The 19,079-nt window shown below is 44.4% G+C and overlaps 1 protein-coding gene across 2 annotated transcripts in view; it reads right to left on the bottom strand.

Moving 5' to 3' along the window:
• The window catches only part of LOC146862911 (uncharacterized), a 192,590-nt gene that overhangs the window by 44,086 nt on the left and 129,425 nt on the right, over positions 1-19,079 (bottom strand). For both annotated transcript variants that reach the window (XM_085643320.1, XM_085643319.1), the window contains exon 3: positions 12,271-12,330. In XM_085643320.1, the coding sequence (XP_085499446.1) occupies positions 12,271-12,330 (60 nt within the window). The remainder of the gene's footprint in view (positions 1-12,270; positions 12,331-19,079) is intronic.

The following is a 19,079-nucleotide window of genomic DNA, read 5'->3' as shown; positions in this document are numbered from 1 at the left end:
TTTCCAGTGCCACAGTTACTAGACGCAGTCATTGCAACGCCAATCGTCACTCCACCTTGCACACTGCATGGCGCACATCATTAATGTGTATATTTCGAGACTATCCCAACACCTTCCATACTGTTGCACACACTGTAGTGGGAAGAGTGTGTAATGCAAATCCAAGGTCAAGGACATCATGCGCACGTATTTATTTCAATTCGCATTGCATTAACCACGTTGTTACAGTATCACGGTCTTGGGACAGCATTAAAACATCTTGGGGCATATGTATCAAGCAATTTGTCATTCGCAAACGCTGACATTCGCAAGAAAACAGCCTTTGTAAAGACAAAATCTCTAAACTGGATGTATGAGCCTTTTTTCCATTGCAAAAATGATAACTTGCTATGTTTGGGTTTCATAAATTTGGCGTAAGCATTTAGGGGCATATGTATCAAACGATTTTGTATTCGCAAACGCTGCGATTCGCAAAAAAAACAGCGTTTGAGAATACAAAATCGCAAAACGCGATGTATCAGCCATTTTCGCAACGCATTATTAAGAAATCGCTAATTTTGCGATTCCTTAATTTTGCGTAAGCATTTAAGGAATCACAATTTGCGATTCCTTAAATGCTATGTAACAAGCACCCAAGTTGTGCGATTTCTCCTTAAGAAATCGCAAATTACCACCAACTTCAAGTTGGTGGTAATTTGCGATTTCTTTGAAAAATGCACTTTTTGGCATTTTTCAAAGTGCCATGTGGCGCACATACATGCCCTTATGGCATGTATGTGCGCCATATGTGCACACATGCTCATTTCATGGGTGCATCAGGGTGTCCTTATGACATCCTTGCACCCTTGAAATTATTCTTAATTTGCGATTCTCTAATTGCGAATCGCAAATTGAGATTTACTTCCCATTAATTCCTATGGGCCTCCTGGCCTATAGGAATGAATGCGAAGGTATTCCTTAATTGCGATTTCGCAATTTGCTAATCACAATTAAGGAATAACAAGAAATCACAAAATATTAGCGAATGTTTAAATACATCCCGTTTTGCAATTCTCAAATAGCCATTCTCAAAAAATCGCTATTTCAGAATCGCAATAACGGATTTTGCTACATATGCCCCTTAATGAATAGCAAATTGCGATTCTTTAAATGCTAGGCAACAAGCACCCAAGTCGTGCGACTTATCCTTGTGAAATTGCGAATTACCAGCACCTTCAAGTTGGTGGTATGTTGCAAATTCTTATTGTAAAGCAATTTTTTGCTTTTTTCTATGTGACAAGTGACGCACATTCATGCCCTTATGGCATGTATGTGCGCCATATGCGCACACATGCTAATTTCAGGGGTGCATCAGGGTGTACTCATGACACCCTTGCACCTTAGAAATAATTCTGATTTAGTGCTTACCAATTTTTTTTTTGCAATTTGAGACTGACTTTCCATTCATTCCTATGGGCCTCCTGGCCCTTAGTTATGAATGTGAAGGTATTCCTTAATTGCAAAATTGCGATTTGAAATTTGCAATTAAGGAATAATCCGAATTTGGTACATATGTGCAAATGTTTACATACCTCCCATTTTGGGATTCTCAAATTGCGATTCTCAATAATTCGCGATTTGCGATTCGCAAATACGGTTTTTGAGACATATGCCCTCTTATCTTCTTCTCACACACGTCACTCATATATGTACGTAACATTAGTTGTGGCCAACAAGGGAATTGGTATTTACCACCCTGGATGCCAGGCATGACACCGGTGTAATCCAGCAGGTCCGCCTCCCGCGCCAGCATGGCCTGCCAGCGGTGCTTCCACTGCCGCACAGTCCAGGTCAGTTTGAAACAGCGGAGCATCTGCGCCCGCACACACTCCCAAAGCAACTTGCGCACCGCAACACCATACCCCTGGAGGATGCGCCCTCCCCTCTCCAGCATTAGAGGCAGGTAGCAACGCACCAGCCACAGGAAGCCCCCCAATTCCTCCTCAGACATCCGCCCTGACTTGCCCACCCCCGGCATCTCCACACACCCCAGTTCTCAACACCACAAGACAAAACTAAAAACCCAATGAGGAAAATAGTAACAAAAACCCACACAAAACACAACAAGACTAAGGACACTAGACAGTATAAAGTAAATTAAATGTACAACAAATCAAAAAAACACGTTAGACAGGACACAGCACCACAGCAACCCTCCAATCCAAACTCTCCAACAGCACAATCACACCAACACCTCCTCACTCAGCCAAATCCAACAAAATGTGCTCAAAAGAGAAAGTGAAAGTGAATACCACACACATGGAGACAGGAAGCAGGCATAGATCACTTCCTGTGTGTCAGAGACAATTTTTTTCACATAGCAACAAGAAAATGCATGCTAAGGGGCCGCTACTGTACTCTGGCTGATACTGTAATGGGTATGCGGTCCGTTTTCATGATTAGCGATCAAATTCTGCACGCTAAGGACCCGCTAATGTCAATATGCTTACTGTAATGGGTATGCGGCCCGTTTTCATGATTAGCGATCAAATTCTGCACGCTAAGGACCCACTAATGTCAATATGCTTACTGTAGTGTGTATGCGCCATCTTTCATAGCTTTCAATGGTTTTCTTCATGCTAAGAGGCTGATACTGGCCTGATGCTGATACCGTATTGGGGAGTGTGTCCAGCCATGTGCCTTACAATGTGCGTGAAATGTATCATCATGTTTGCAATGTGGATCTCACATCCTGGAAGTCATTGGCCAGTGTTGGACATTCAGGCCAATACGTTGGTCACTGCACAATAATACAATGTAAAGATAGGTTTGCACAATGTCGGCCAACTCCATTTGAGTGTTACCTATGTTTCTAGTAAGGCAGGCTAATGTTGGCAAACAAGCTTGCTGGCTACATCCGGATGTCAGACGTGCACGCATTGTGTGCATTTACACAGTTTATAAGCCGCCACACGTAGGCCGGACGCATACCGGAAGAGCAAAATGAGCCACTAGGAGCGTCTTCCATTTTCTAATGAATAACCATGTAGGACGGAGAAGGGGACCAATCATGAAAAAGTGCCAAAAGACACCCCTCCCCCAATTCGCCTCCCACAACCCCACCTTCCCCAATAGTTTCAGCCTACCTAGAGGAGAGCAAGCATACACAATATGTGTGTAAGGGGGCCCCCTCGTCACTCCACTGTGTGACCTGCAGTGGATGATTGCCCCATCGTTGTTATGGGTCACACCTGCAAGTACTTTGGGCATGTGACTTCCCTCATATCTCTCGACAATTAAGTCACAAAGGGCAAACATAGAGTGGACAAACTCTATCAGCCTTCCCTCGGCAGCCCAAGACAGGCGCTCAAGAGCTAATAGGTTAGTTAGACATTGTAACCAGAACATGAGCCGCCATTTCCCCCCACTGTGATAGGATCACCGGCCTGTCTGCCAGCAAAGCTGTGACTATTTGCCTAGCCCTGAGGGATGTCATTGAGAAGGCCTTTGGCTGTGAGAGGCCAAGGAGAGTGTGCTCTGTTGCGCCGGGCATTGCTGTCTCTCTGTTATCGAAGGACTCACCACAATATATCTTCAATTTTTGGCAATGCCTGAGTAAGTGCACAAGTGTACCAGTCATCCTGCAGCCCTGACAGCAGCAATCTGGCTGGCTGTTATACCAGACATGTAGTTGCACAGGTGTGTGACAACAATGAGAGCAAACCTTGTAGGGTTCCAGTCCCCGCTACACTGTGCACAGTGTGGTGTGCGCAATACAGGATACGTTCCTATTCCTTGGCTTATGTTGGCCTCCGCAGCTACATTTCCATCAAAACCTGCACTTTTGTGCACTGACCACTCAGAGTGGTTATGAGCCTTTTGTACAGCTCCGATATGGGGAAAGCGTTGTGTCCGATTCAGACATTGACACCCAGAGAGTATCTTTTAAAACCACCACCAGCTCGAAGACCACGCCAAAACAACCTGAAGAAAGTTCATCAACTATAATACCCAGTTCTTCTGGTTCATCGTCTTTTTTGGACTCCAGCAGAGAGCAAGGGAGACCCCCAGACAAGAGCCAAACCAAAACAACCAGCGGCAACGAAAAACAAGGAGAGGAAAAGGACAGAGAAAAAAGCAAAAAGGGACTGAGAAGTCAAACAAAAACCTCATCATAAATATTTCTTCTCTTCAACTAACATCATTTGAAGAAAACGTATTGAACAAGGGAATGTCCTTTGTGAGTACTTACAACAGCACAGAACTGGAGACAGAAGTAGCTCTTTATAAATTCATGAGAATTTTGAGACTTCGCAATTTCTTTACTAACATTTGCCCCCAAGATTCAACGGACGATTCCACCACAGACTTAACACTTCCAACTTTCAAACCTAAGAGCACTTTTGTTGCCCCAGTGTCTCACAAAACTCTGGACACATTTGAATTATTGGTACAACAAGATCTAAAAAAGATACAATATTCCAACAAAACAAAAAACTTGAGTAGGGCTGAAAAAAGTGCTTTAACTAGACTAGCCAGAAACCCAACAATCACAATATCAAAAGCAGATAAAGGAGGAGGATTAGTCATCATGAACTCTGAACACTACCAAAGGAAAGTTCTTGAACATATCACGAACGAAGCGACTTATGGAAAACTTGACAAAGATCCCACTAAGGAAATTTCCAATAACCTCAACTCCATGTTAGATAAAGCGGAAGAACTTAATTGGATCGACTCATCTACCAGAAAATACCTTACGACTGACTTCCCACGGAGACCTAAAATCTACTTATTACCAAAGATTCACAAGAACCTTATGGATCCTCCTTTTAGACCCATCGTCTCTGGATGCGACTCAATATTTGAAAAACCTGGTCGGTATATTGACGCTTTTCTGCAGTCATTTGTTCAAAATTGGGAGACTTATATTGAAGACACGACGGACTTCTTGAGAAACTTACAAATGATTAAACACCTAAACACAGAAAATTGGATCTTATGCACTATAGATGTAGTAGCATTATACACCTCGATACCACACGCCAATGGAATTGAAGCCGTCGAATGGGCACTACTGCAACAAGAAAATATACAAACACCCAAATATTTCATTTTACAATTACTAGAGTTTTGTCTACAAAACAGCTACTTTTGTTGGGATGAACAGTTTTACATACAACTAAACGGTACATCCATGGGTTTTCCGGGAGCACCCGTATACGCTAACACGTATATGGCAAAATTTGAACATGACTACATCCTCAGGGACCTCACATGGAAAAAAGGTCTCATATTCTTTAAACGTTTTATTGACGACATCTTCCTCATTTGGAATCAGTCAGAACCAGCACTTATCAATAACATACGGACACTCAACCTGATAGATCCTCGAATTCAATTCACCCACACAATAAGCCGCAAATCAATCTCATTCCTAGATGTCTGGATCGACATCGGACAAGGTGAAATACAAACGAGTGTGTATAAAAAACCAACAGACAGAAACAATGCTCTGCTCTTCAGCAGTTTCCATCCTCCTTCGCTGATTCGGAACTTACCAGTTTCTCAATTTCTGCGAAATAAAAGAATTTCTTCTACAGGCACGGCATGTGAATCCACATGGCAACAACAAATAAAGAATTATACAGACAGAGGGTATCCTGAGAAACTACTCACAGAACAACTAAACAAAGTCAAAATTCGACCACGAGATGAGTTATTGAAGAAAACCCCAAAAGAAACCAGCACACGTACAGTTTTTGTCTCTAAATATTCTACGGCATCCAGGAAGATAAAACAAATAATCTATAAACATTGGAATTTACTTCAACTGGAAACTGATTTCAAAAACCTGTTCAAAGAGAAACCACTATTCGCCTACACAAGAGCTCAAAACCTAAAAGAAATACTATCTAAAAAACAAAAACCGTCACGGACTCTTGAACCAAGTAAAGGCACTCAAAAATGCTGGAACTGTACACACTGCAATAACGTAATCACAGGTGATATCTTATTGCATCCATCTACGGGTCAAAAAATTAAAATTCACAGCAGCACAACATGCAACTCTGAAAATGTAATTTACACCATCAAATGTCCCTGCGGGCTGCTATACGTCGGCAAAACTGAGAGAAAAATGAAAATTCGCCTGACAGAACATAAAAGCAAAATACGCACCAAAAGCACGACGTCTAGCATAGCAACACACTGGGAGGAATCAAGACACCAAATCGCTCAACTGAAATTCCAAATCATCGAAGCAGTACCAAAACACACAGATCGTGATAATTCGAAGTACCTCTTACAAAGAGAAGCATTTTGGATTAAGAGGCTCAAAACCCTTATTCCGCACGGACTTAATGATAAATTTGAGATGGCTTGCTTTCTCTAAACTAATACCCATACTTGATATTCGTACTCCACCTTGGGATCCTGACTCAATTCAAAAGCATCTACACTTACAACGCATTTAACCCATGATTACTTCTTACCTGACATCATACGCACACGCACGCTTACACATACACATATTCCCAGCTAGAACCCCCACAGTTATGAAACTACAGAATATGACCTCTGTCATCTTATGATGTTTTGTTTCCACTGTAGAAATTTGTTATGCATTTCATATGACCTGCATCATCTGAAGCAGCCTAGAATTTACATGTTGGTGTTGAAAGTTATCATGTAATTTATGCTTAGGCGGCCGCACTATTTGATAACGTGTTTTCACCTATCAGATATAACTGTCAAGAACAACATTTACTAACACCACTCCGCTTAAATCTTTATTCCTTGTTTTTTTACGTTCGCACAACTTTATTGATAAAGCCCTCCGCGCATTAAACATGTTGGTGCGCTTTTCATTCATTCCGGGAATTAATCGGAACATTTACATGTTCTCAATTATTTCATTTAGTCTCACATTCGGATACTACTTCATGGTGCATATTTCATAAAACACTAATTTAGACTTCGTAGTCTCGTTTCGCTGCCGGCAGCAATTGAGTCTTTTTTTCATTAAATGTCTCCTTCTAGTCTTTTTTCATTGTCTACGCCCACGGCGTGACGTTAAACTTGTTTGCAACTGACGAGCAGTAATCCGCAATCGAGAGCGCCCGTGGAAGCACACTTCGCCACTAATTTCTCCTGAATCGGTGAGCAAACCCCTCTATTTGGCTCCATTTCATTATGGATTTCTACCTTTACACTCGACTGAAATACAAGGTCTTATTCTCCCTTCTATTTTCAGATCGATTGCTCACATTCAACTCCGGTCTTGGCTTTTCTTACGCAAAACGGCTTCACCGCCATTAGAACCTCTTTAATTAAGGTGAGCTACGTTTCAAACAACAACGTTCACCGTTGTCATGTCTTACACAGCACAGTTAAAACTTAGTTTTTATTTCCGCAGACCTTTTAATTTTGCCGCAGCTCGAAAACACGTAGAACTACATCATGACCAGGTATGAAGCTGGGTTTTTTGCATTTTGATTCCCATCAATTGATAGAGAGATCAGTTCTCATCAACTCTCATTTTTAACTTTTTCTCTTAGAGAATGAACACGCAACTCATGCGAATTTTCTAAAAGATACCGTATACCTCATTTAAAGTTTAAAGCACTATTTTTTGATCACGCAACGCGCAGATCTTGATATCTTCTCCTTTTTTCATCAACAGCTTACCCCTGACGAAGGGACTACAAATGTCCCGAAATGCATTGGGTGTTTGGAACGTTATTTAATTTACAATTTGTGTTTATCAATGTATAAGTGTATACATATTGAATGACAAAGTATACTGTGGAAACTCATTTGTAAAAATTGAATATGATCATTGTAAATTGTGTGAAATGAATTAAATGTCTGAAATTACTTCAAAGCAGTGCATATTGCAGCCCTAGTTAACTCTATACTAGGCCACCCCCCTTATCCATATCACGTGCCACGCAAGCATAAGGCAATATTGCACGCCTATCGCTAAAATCTCACTCTACCACTTAAAAACGAGTGCGCCCACCACCCATTTCTACGTGGCTGTTATACCAGACATGTAGTTGCACAGGTGTGTGACAACAATGAGAGCAAACCTTGTAGGGTTCCAGTCCCCGCTACACTGTGCACAGTGTGGTGTGCGCAATACAGGATACGTTCCTATTCCTTGGCTTATGTTGGCCTCCGCAGCTACATTTCCATCAAAACCTGCACTTTTGTGCACTGACCACTCAGAGTGGTTATGAGCCTTTTGTACAGCTCCGATATGGGGAATGTTTGTCCTCCTTACACGCTGACCACTTTGCATGTGACGTAACCAACGTCGAGTCCCGTGACCCAGTGTGTTATTTGGCATTCTGAATACACAAGAGCATTGGGGAAATCATAATGCTGTATGGGCCACAGACATGGCACAAGCCCTTCCAGATCAAAGAGAGACCCTATGCTCTTGCAGCCCAGTTTTTGGCAGCAATGGAATATTGCTGATTCCTGACCCGGGGGCAAGTCAATTTTGTCCACGCTGTCGTTTGTTGGTGAGGGGAACGAGGCCCACCCCTTCCATACTGCCACCCTGTCCAGGACCTTGTGGATGGGTGCCCTAACCGGCAAAGAGTCCAAGCCCCAGGGCCAGTGCTTATGGGCTAGCCACAGTTAGATCCAGATTTTTTTTCCCAACACAGACTGGTCCATGAAGTTCTGTTGCTTCTCCCATAGCAGCCTATTCCATTCAACTATGTATCAGGGGCATGTGGCTTGTTAGTAGCCACCAATGAGGTGAAATCCCAGGCAGCCTTTAATTTGTGGCCTTGTAAACTGCACATTTGGGAGGCAAGTCCGCTTGCCCTCCCTGACAGACTTAGTTATGATGGCTTGCAATTGTGTGAGTGCACGGTGGTGGCACACCATGTGTCAAAATTGACATACTTTTGAAATGCGTGGATGACTGAACATTTACCCTCCCGCTAGGCCGCAAAAACATGTGAGGCTCAGTTTTGAGCAGGAGTCCAGCGCTTTATCCGTCTCATCCAATAGTGTGGGATATTTGATCATCGCTGTACAGGCAAGAGTCGGAGCAAGTTGTAGGGCCAGGTACTGTGTATCCCACTGCACACAACAGAATGGGAGATGTTGTTCCTTAGCCAACACTTCCTCGGGGGTATACACAGACTACCTTTTATGTTCCAAGACAGTCAACACCAAAAATGGCATGCGACATTACTCATCCCCACATCTTTGTGTGATTTCACAGACATTAATTACAAAAATTGATGTGATTACTCCCCTGGGGTGGTCTGTAGGTGTGGGTATGTGTGCATATTGACCCGACAATAAGGGTGGGCATGATGTGCCCTACTCACACATGCAGCTCCAAAAGCACTTTGGGGGAGTAGGAGTACAGCTCCAAGTCATCCAAATAGACATGTCTTGTAGTTCCGCATGTTAGCATGCTGGGTGTGAGATTGGGTGAATTTGACTTTCATATCATCCATGGCTTTGTTTGTGGCGTAAGGGGCAGCTCTCCCTCTTCCTTGCGATTTGCCGATCCCGGTCGAGTCTGCAAGGGCAAGGTTGTCAGAGCAGCTGTTCCTCTTGGGGATGTTGAGGTTGACTCTGTCGTGGATGTCTTTGTGGCTGATGATGTGTAGTGATTTGAATGTGTGAGTGAGTAGTTAGCAGCTTACCTTCACCTTGTTGTTGCTAGATTGGATGGTCTGTGTGTGTTGCCTCATGTGTTTGGGATGTGTGTTTCTGAAGACAGGTGTGTCTGCCACTTTCATGCTGTGTTGTAACTTGTGTAGTGGCGTTTTGTGTCTCCCTGCGTAGACTTTGTTGCAGTAGTCCAGCCCGCTGTGGATGGGCGCCTTTTGGCCAATTGTTAGACTTCTTGGGATTATACGCTGTGATGGATTAGGTTGGGTCTGTAGGCCGCTGGAGCATGCAATGGAGTAGATCTTGCTGGGCAGGGTGATGTTGTACTTGGGATGATGGCAAACTTGCGTGCATGGTCTGTCAGTGAGGGTGGGCTCACACGGGCTGTCATCCACCAGCGGTTGTCCCATGCAGATGTGGATGGAGCGGAGATCAGGTGGTCAGTCTTCTCACAGTTGATCTTTATTCCGAGGTGTGTCATCCAATCTGCTAGTTCCGACATTCATTCCTGGGAGCTGGCTTTTGTGTCTTCAGCGTTATTCTTGATGGGGAGGATGTGCTGTGTGTTGTCTGTGTGGTATGATATGCTTACCCCGTGCTGTCTAGCAATGGCAGTGAGTGGGGACATGTGCATTTAGCAAAACGTGTGTGTTAGTGACGCTCCATGTTGTACTCCAGGAGGGGCCTTTTCCTTGTATCCCCTTGTGGTGGTGTCTGGCATGTGGTGTGTGGTGTGTGAGAGGGTGTTTGTGGCTGCATAGAGGTGTAGTAGGATGTGTTGTCCACAATGTGACACAGGTCAAGTGGCATGCATATTTACGCATTGTCAGCATGGTGTAAGTTATTGGTGCTGTGCTTGATACACAAACAAGACTGGGAGTGGTCCATGATAGAGTTCTCTTCAATGTAGCCAGTCATCTGGGTGTTTATGTGTCTCTTTGTTTATGTGACTTTGTCCACCAAGTGGTGCAGGGAGATGGTCAGATAGTTCATCTTGTCTGTTGGGTCATACTGCCAATGTGCTGCTTTTGCGAAAGTAGAGACCGGTCTACACGGTCTTCCAGAAGGTGTCCAGAGATGGTGTGCATGTGAGCTCTGCTGGTGGCTCATTCAATGTCTTGGATGCATGCAGAGATATATTTTCATGCTTGGCACCATTCAACACCCGCTTCTCAGATTTGATCGACATTCCATGCACAATTTTCAGATTTGTCCTGAAAATTTAACAACGAATTGCCCATGAAATTCATTATTTTGCACTTACAAACACATGTAATTTGCATTTTTTATGATAAATACACTCTGTGAATCATGGTTTGCATGCATTTTGACACAAGCATTGAGGAATTCTGTGCCAGATTTAACTCCTTGTAAAGTCAAGTTGTGCACGATTGACACCCTGTTGACTCTCTGTGATGCAGGAACATACACCACAGGATTGTCATTTTGGACTCTTACTTGCAATTATTGTACAATGGTAACATTTCATTGTGATATACTGATGCAGGAAAATGACTTGCAGACAAGGTATGTGTGTTGAGTTTGTATATTGTCACAAACACTTCTTGAGGCAAATTTCAATATACATGTATTGCTTTTTGTCAGTCACAATGTGATGTGCTCAAGTGAAATAATTGTTTATTATCCTGTCCCTTCGGGCAATTCCAGCAGCATTGGCAGTGTTGTGTGGGCCACCTCGTTGATCTTCTTCATCATCTTGGTCATCGGCCGGTGCTGCAGGCACTTCGATCCAAGGAGCATTTGTGCGGACACAAATGTTATGCAATACACAACATGCTATTATTATTTTGTTGACCATTTCTGGGCTGTACAGCAGTTTGCCACCTGTAATGTCCAGGCATCGGAAATGTGACTTGAGCACGCCAAATGTTCGCTCCACGATCCCACGTGTGCGTCGATGTGCAGCATTGTACTGCCTCTGTTCCTGGGTGATGGGGTTTCTAATTGGTGTCATCATCCACGGGCAGAGAGCATATCCTTGATCACCTATGAGATGTCATAGGGAGATGTGTACATGATTCATTAGGCATACTATGTTGGCAGCGTTGACATATTTTGCTATTGTTCTTTTTGCTATATTTTGACTTAGGTTAGACATGTGTTGCTTCTGGCTATTTAGCGGAATTAATGCTGAGTACATTGTCTCAGTGTTGATTCTCAAACCATCCTTTTTGCTGATGTTTGCTGCATGGTTGCATAAGTGTCACTACAAGTGTCCAAAAGGGGAATGATGCCTGCAGAATAACCACAGACACCGACAGGCAGTCTGGCTCTCCTAACATCTAGCCATAGCACTGATCCACTCTTGTTGCAGTCACCGCCATGTGAATGTTCAGATGACTTCGGCCACACATGGCACAGCTGACATTCAGACATGCATCTCATGCTGATGGCAGACATGTGTATCAATGACTGTTGATGGACAAAATCACAAGTCTGAATGATATGCATTGTACTCCTTTACCCTACCATATTAGACACAGTACGGAAAGGCTGAATACCTCAGCACATCATAGGCAATTGACATGCCATACACACCCATACTGATAATAAACAACGTGCTGCATTTGGCACAGACACTCATGACCACGCAACATACCAATGGTTCTTGTCACTACTCACCAGTGGCGTGTGGGTCCTGGAAATGGTCAATGTCCCCCTGGGTGATTGCTTGGCGGCCATCTGTGAGAGGGCAAACGCAAATAGGTGGTGTTAGTAAACCCCAGCAAAGGTGGCATATTCACAATGTGAATAGTTACTGTGACAAACAATGCAACATCCCTGTGGTGTTGACTTCATGTTGGTGACCTGACTGGGCCTACTTTGAATGGCATCCACACACAAACATGTTGAAGCAGATGCTGCACAGCCAAAACATCACTGCTGGCTGAGATGCACTACATCGTAGTTTCACCCAATATCAAGGCACCTCATCCACACAGAGCGCAAAATATACCATTTTAATCATCATCCTTGATAAATTGCAGCAGCTTTCAGCACTGTCTCACAAAGACCACCGATATGCAGACTCCACAAGAAAGGGATCCAAGACAAGGCCCTCAACTGGATCTGCTCTGTCCTAAACGTACATACGTGTGGGTCAGACCAGGCGTGGAGTCCCCCAGAGATCCTCATTCAGCCCTACAATCTTTCACATCTACATGTCTGGGCAAGCCACAATCGTGATTAGCTATGGACTCAACATTGTATCATAGGCATACGACTGGCAACTCCTCCTCGACACATCCAGCCAACACAACTACAGCAAACAAAAGTATTGCGAACCAATGACAGAGCTTGCTAGATGAATGTCAAAGAGCTGCACACAAGTGAGCAACAAAAAAATAGAAGTACCCATCATGCACAAAAACATACACGCATGTAATTACACAGGCTCCTCAGAAGACATGGGGGACCCACACCCCAAGACGGCCCAAGCACGCGACATGTAATCCATCATGGACTTCGATGTCCGAGATAATTGCAAGATCTATCCGGTCTCATCATCGTGCTTCCACACACTCTGCCTCCTATGTCAGACACTCAAATGACTCCCACTCAGACACACATAGACACTCACTCATGCCCTGTGCAATAGCTCACCCTACTACGGCAACACAGTCCATGACATATTTAACATGAACCACAACCGCAAGCTGCAGGACATCTCAAATGCAACCACAGGACTGATCATCACACTGCCAGGACCCTGGCACACCTCCTACCACCTGCGCACACTCCACTGTCTCCACATCACAGCTCGAGTCACATTCAAAATGTGAACCCAGGATCACACAGCCATCCACAACACTAAGCAAACATACCTTAACATCCAACTCTGTTTCCATGGCACATCAAAGGACCCGACGATCCAAGCAGCTGGCCCATGCCATGTTCCCCGCCCCAGAGGGACCTGATTGTGAGTCTGCTCCTTTTTCTAACTTGCAGATATGGCCTGTGGCACACTTACGCTACACCTCTGACAGGCAACATTGGTCTCCATCTCCAAGCACTAACTCTGAACATTGCTCTTCAACAGACACACCCCTGGATATACTTCAACATGCAAACACCGTCATGCCCCTGCAACCCTTCCTGCAGAGTATTAGCTCACATTAGGCATGTGTGTTTTGGGAAGTTTGACACCGGGGATGTCCATTCCTATGTTGTATTTCCAGTGCCACAGTTACTAGACGCAGTCATTGCAACGCCAATCGTCACTCCACCTTGCACACTGCATGGCGCACATCATTAATGTGTATATTTCGAGACTATCCCAACACCTTCCATACTGTTGCACACACTGTAGTGGGAAGAGTGTGTAATGCAAATCCAAGGTCAAGGACATCATGCGCAAGTATTTATTTCAATTCGCATTGCATTAACCACGTTGTTACAGTATCACGGTCTTGGGACAGCATTAAAACATCTTGGGGCATATGTATCAAGCAATTTGTCATTCGCAAACGCTGACATTCGCAAGAAAACAGCTTTTGTAAAGACAAAATCTCTAAACTGGATGTATGAGCCTTTTTTCCATTGCAAAAATGATAACTTGCTATGTTTGGGTTTCATAAATTTGGCGTAAGCATTTAGGGGCATATGTATCAAACGATTTTGTATTCGCAAACGCTGCGATTCGCAAAAAAAACAGCGTTTGAGAATACAAAATCGCAAAACGCGATGTATCAGCCATTTTCGCAACGCATTATTAAGAAATCGCTAATTTTGCGATTCCTTAATTTTGCGTAAGCATTTAAGGAATCACAATTTGCGATTCCTTAAATGCTATGTAACAAGCACCCAAGTTGTGCGATTTCTCCTTAAGAAATCGCAAATTACCATCAACTTCAAGTTGGTGGTAATTTGCGATTTCTTTGAAAAATGCACTTTTTGGCATTTTTCAAAGTGACATGTGGCACACATACATGCCCTTATGGCATGTATGTGCGCCATATGTGCACACATGCTCATTTCAGGCGTGCATCAGGGTGTCCTTATGACACCCTTGCACCCTTGAAATTATTCTTAATTTGCGATTCTCTAATTGCGAATCGCAAATTGAGATTTACTTCCCATTAATTCCTATGGGCCTCCTGGCCTATAGGAATGAATGCGAAGGTATTCCTTAATTGCGATTTCGCAATTTGCTAATCACAATTAAGGAATAACAAGAAATCACAAAATATTAGCGAATGTTTAAATACATCCCGTTTTGCAATTCTCAAATAGCCATTCTCAAAAAATCGCTATTTGAGAATCGCAATAACGGATTTTGCTACATATGCCCCTTAATGAATAGCAAATTGCGATTCTTTAAATGCTAGGCAACAAGCACCCAAGTCGTGCGACTTATCCTTGTGAAATTGCGAATTACCAGCACCTTCAAGTTGGTGGTATGTTGCAAATTCTTATTGTAAAGCAATTTTTTGCTTTTTTCTATGTGACAAGTGGCGCACATTCATGCCCTTATGGCATGTATGTGCGCCATATGCGCACACATGCTAATTTCAGGGGTGCATCAGGGTGTACTCATGACACCCTTGCACCTTAGAAATAATTCTGATTTAGTGATTACCAATTTTTTTTTTGCAATTTGAGACTGACTTTCCATTCATTCCTATGGGCCTCCTGGCCCTTAGTTATGAATGTGAAGGTATTCCTTAATTGCAAAATTGCGATTTGAAATTTGCAATTAAGGTATAATCCGAATTTGGTACATATGTGCAAATGTTTACATACCTCCCATTTTGCGATTCTCAAATTGCGATTCTCAATAATTCGCGATTTGCGATTCGCAAATACGGTTTTTGAGACATATGCCCTCTTATCTTCTTCTCACACACGTCACTCATATATGTACGTAACATTAGTTGTGGCCAACAAGGGAATTGGTATTTACCACCCTGGATGCCAGGCATGACACCGGTGTAATCCAGCAGGTCCGCCTCCCGCGCCAGCATGGCCTGCCAGTGGTGCTTCCACTGCCGCACAGTCCAGGTCAGTTTGAAACAGTGGAGCATCTGCGCCCGCACACACTCCCAAAGCAACTTGCGCACCGCAACACCATACCCCTGGAGGATGCGCCCTCCCCTCTCCAGCATTAGAGGCAGGTAGCAACGCACCAGCCACAGGAAGCCCCCCAATTCCTCCTCAGACATCCGCCCTGACCTGCCCACCCCCGGCATCTCCACACACCCCAGTTCTCAACACCACAAGACAAAACTAAAAACCCAATGAGGACAATAGTAACAAAAACCCACACAAAACACAACAAGACTAAGGACACTAGACAGTATAAAGTAAATTAAATGTACAACAAATCAAAAAAACACGTTAGACAGGACACAGCACCACAGCAACACTCCAATCCAAACTCTCCAACAGCACAATCACACCAACACCTCCTCACTCAGCCAAATCCAACAAAATGTGCTCAAAAGAGAAAGTGAAAGTGAATACCACACACATGGAGACAGGAAGCAGGCATAGATCACTTCCTGTGTGTCAGAGACAATTTTTTTCACATAGCAACAAGAAAATGCATGCTAAGGGGCCGCTACTGTACTCTGGCTGATACTGTAATGGGTATGCGGTCCGTTTTCATGATTAGCGATCAAATTCTGCACGCTAAGGACCCGCTAATGTCAATATGCTTACTGTAATGGGTATGCGGCCCGTTTTCATGATTAGCGATCAAATTCTGCACGCTAAGGACCCACTAATGTCAATATGCTTACTGTAGTGTGTATGCGCCATCTTTCATAGCTTTCAATGGTTTTCTTCACGCTAAGAGGCTGATACTGGCCTGATGCTGATACCGTATTGGGGAGTGTGTCCAGCCATGTGCCTTACAATGCGCGTGAAATGTACCATCATGTTTGCAATGTGGATCTCACATCCTGGAAGTCATTGGCCAGTGATGGACATTCAGGCCAATACGTTGGTCACTGCACAATAATACAATGTAAAGATAGGTTTGCACAATGTCGGCCAACTCCATTTGAGTGTTACCTATGTTTCTAGTAAGGCAGGCTAATGTTGGCAAACAAGCTTGCTGGCTACATCCGGATGTCAGACGTGCACGCATTGTGTGCATTTACACAGTTTATAAGCCGCCACACGTAGGCTGGACGCATACCGGAAGAGCAAAATGAGCCACTAGGAGCGTCTTCCATTTTCTAATGAATAACCATGTAGGACGGAGAAGGGGACCAATCATGAAAAAGTGCCAAAAGACACCCCTCCCCCAATTCGCCTCCCACAACCCCACCTTCCCCAATAGTTTCAGCCTACCTAGAGGAGAGCAAGCATACACAATATGTGTGTAAGGGGGCCCCCTCGTCACTCCACTGTGTGACCTGCAGTGGATGATTGCCCCATCGTTGTTATGGGTCACACCTGCAAGTACTTTGGGCATGTGACTTCCCTCATATCTCTCGACAATTACGTCACAAAGGGCAAACATAGAGTGGACAAACTCTATCAGCCTTCCCTCGGCAGCCCAAGACAGGCGCTCAAGAGCTAATAGGTTAGTTAGACATTGTAACCAGAACATGAGCCGCCATTTCCCCCCACTGTGATAGGATCACCGGCCTGTCTGCCAGCAAAGCTGTGACTATTTGCCTAGCCCTGAGGGATGTCATTGAGAAGGCCTTTGGCTGTGAGAGGCCAAGGAGAGTGTGCTCTGTTGCGCCGGGCATTGCTGTCTCTCTGTTATCGAAGGACTCACCACAATATATCTTCAATTTTTGGCAATGCCTGAGTAAGTTCACAAGTGTACCAGTCATCCTGCAGCCCTGACAGCAGCAATCTGGCTGGCTGTTATACCAGACATGTAGTTGCACAGGTGTGTGACAACAATGAGAGCAAACCTTGTAGGGTTCCAGTCCCCGCTACACTGTGCACAGTGTGGTGTGCGCAATACAGGATACGTTCCTATTCCTTGGCTTATGTTGGCCTCCGCAGCTACATTTCCATCAAAACCTGCACTTTTGTGCACTGACCACTCAGAGTGGTTATGAGCCTTTTGTACAGCTCCGATATGGGGAATGTTTGTCCTCCTTACACGCTGACCACTTTGCATGTGACGTAACCAACGTCGAGTCCCGTGACCCAGTGTGTTATTTGGCATTCTGAATACACAAGAGCATTGGGGAAATCATAATGCTGTATGGGCCACAGACATGGCACAAGCCCTTCCAGATCAAAGATAGACCCTATGCTCTTGCAGCCCAGTTTTTGGCAGCAATGGAATATTGCTGATTCCTGACCCGGGGGCAAGTCAATTTTGTCCACGCTGTCGTTTGTTGGTGAGGGGAACGAGGCCCACCCCTTCCATACTGCCACCCTGTCCAGGACCTTGTGGATGGGTGCCCTAACCGGCAAAGAGTCCAATCCCCAGGGCCAGTGCTTATGGGCTAGCCACAGTTAGATCCAGATTTTTTTTCCCACCACAGACTGGTCCATGAAGTTCCGTTGCTTCTCCCATAGCAGCCTATTCCATTCAACTATATATCAGGGGCATGTGGCTTGTTAGTAGCCACCAATGAGGTGAAATCCCAGGCAGCCTTTAATTTGTGGCCTTGTAAACTGCACATTTGGGAGGCAAGTCCGCTTGCCCTCCCTGACAGACTTAGTTATGATGGCTTGCAATTGTGTGAGTGCACGGTGGTGGCACACCATGTGTCAAAATTGACATACTTTTGAAATGCGTGGATGACTAAACATTTACCCTCCCGCTAGGCCGCAAAAACATGTGAGGCTCAGTTTTGAGCAGGAGTCCAGCGCTTTATCCGTCTCATCCAATAGTGTGGGATATTTGATCATCGCTGTACAGGCAAGAGTCAGAGCAAGTTGTAGGTCCAGGTACAGTGTATCCCACTGCACACAACAGAATGGGAGATGTTGTTCCATAGCCAACACTTCCTCGGGGGTATACACAGACTACCTTTTATGTTCCAAGACAGTCAACACCAAAAATGGCATGCGACATTACTCATCCCCACATCTTTGTGTGATTTCACAGACATTAATTACAAAAATTGATGTGATTACTCCCCTGGGGTGGTCTGTAGGTGTGGGTATGTGTGCATATTGACCCGACAATAAGGGTGGGCATGATGTGCCCTACTCACACATGCAGCTCCAAAAGCACTTTGGGGGAGTAGGAGTACAGCTCCAAGTCATCCAAATAGACATGTCTTGTAGTTCCGCATGTTAGCATGCTGGGTGTGAGATTGGGTGAATTTGACTTTCATATCATCCATGGCTTTGCTTGTGGCGTAAGGGGCAGCTCTCCCTCTGCCTTGCGATTTGCCGATCCCGGTCGAGTCTGCAAGGGCAAGGTTGTCAGAGCAGCTGTTCCTCTTGGGGATGTTGAGGTTGACTCTGTCATGGATGTCTTTGTGGCTGATGATGTGTAGTGATTT

Source organism: Triturus cristatus, chromosome 2_2 (assembly GCF_964204655.1).
Source record: "Triturus cristatus chromosome 2_2, aTriCri1.1, whole genome shotgun sequence".
In the NCBI taxonomy this organism is placed as follows: Eukaryota; Metazoa; Chordata; class Amphibia; order Caudata; family Salamandridae; genus Triturus; species Triturus cristatus.
This window is presented reverse-complemented; position numbering and strand designations above follow the sequence as displayed.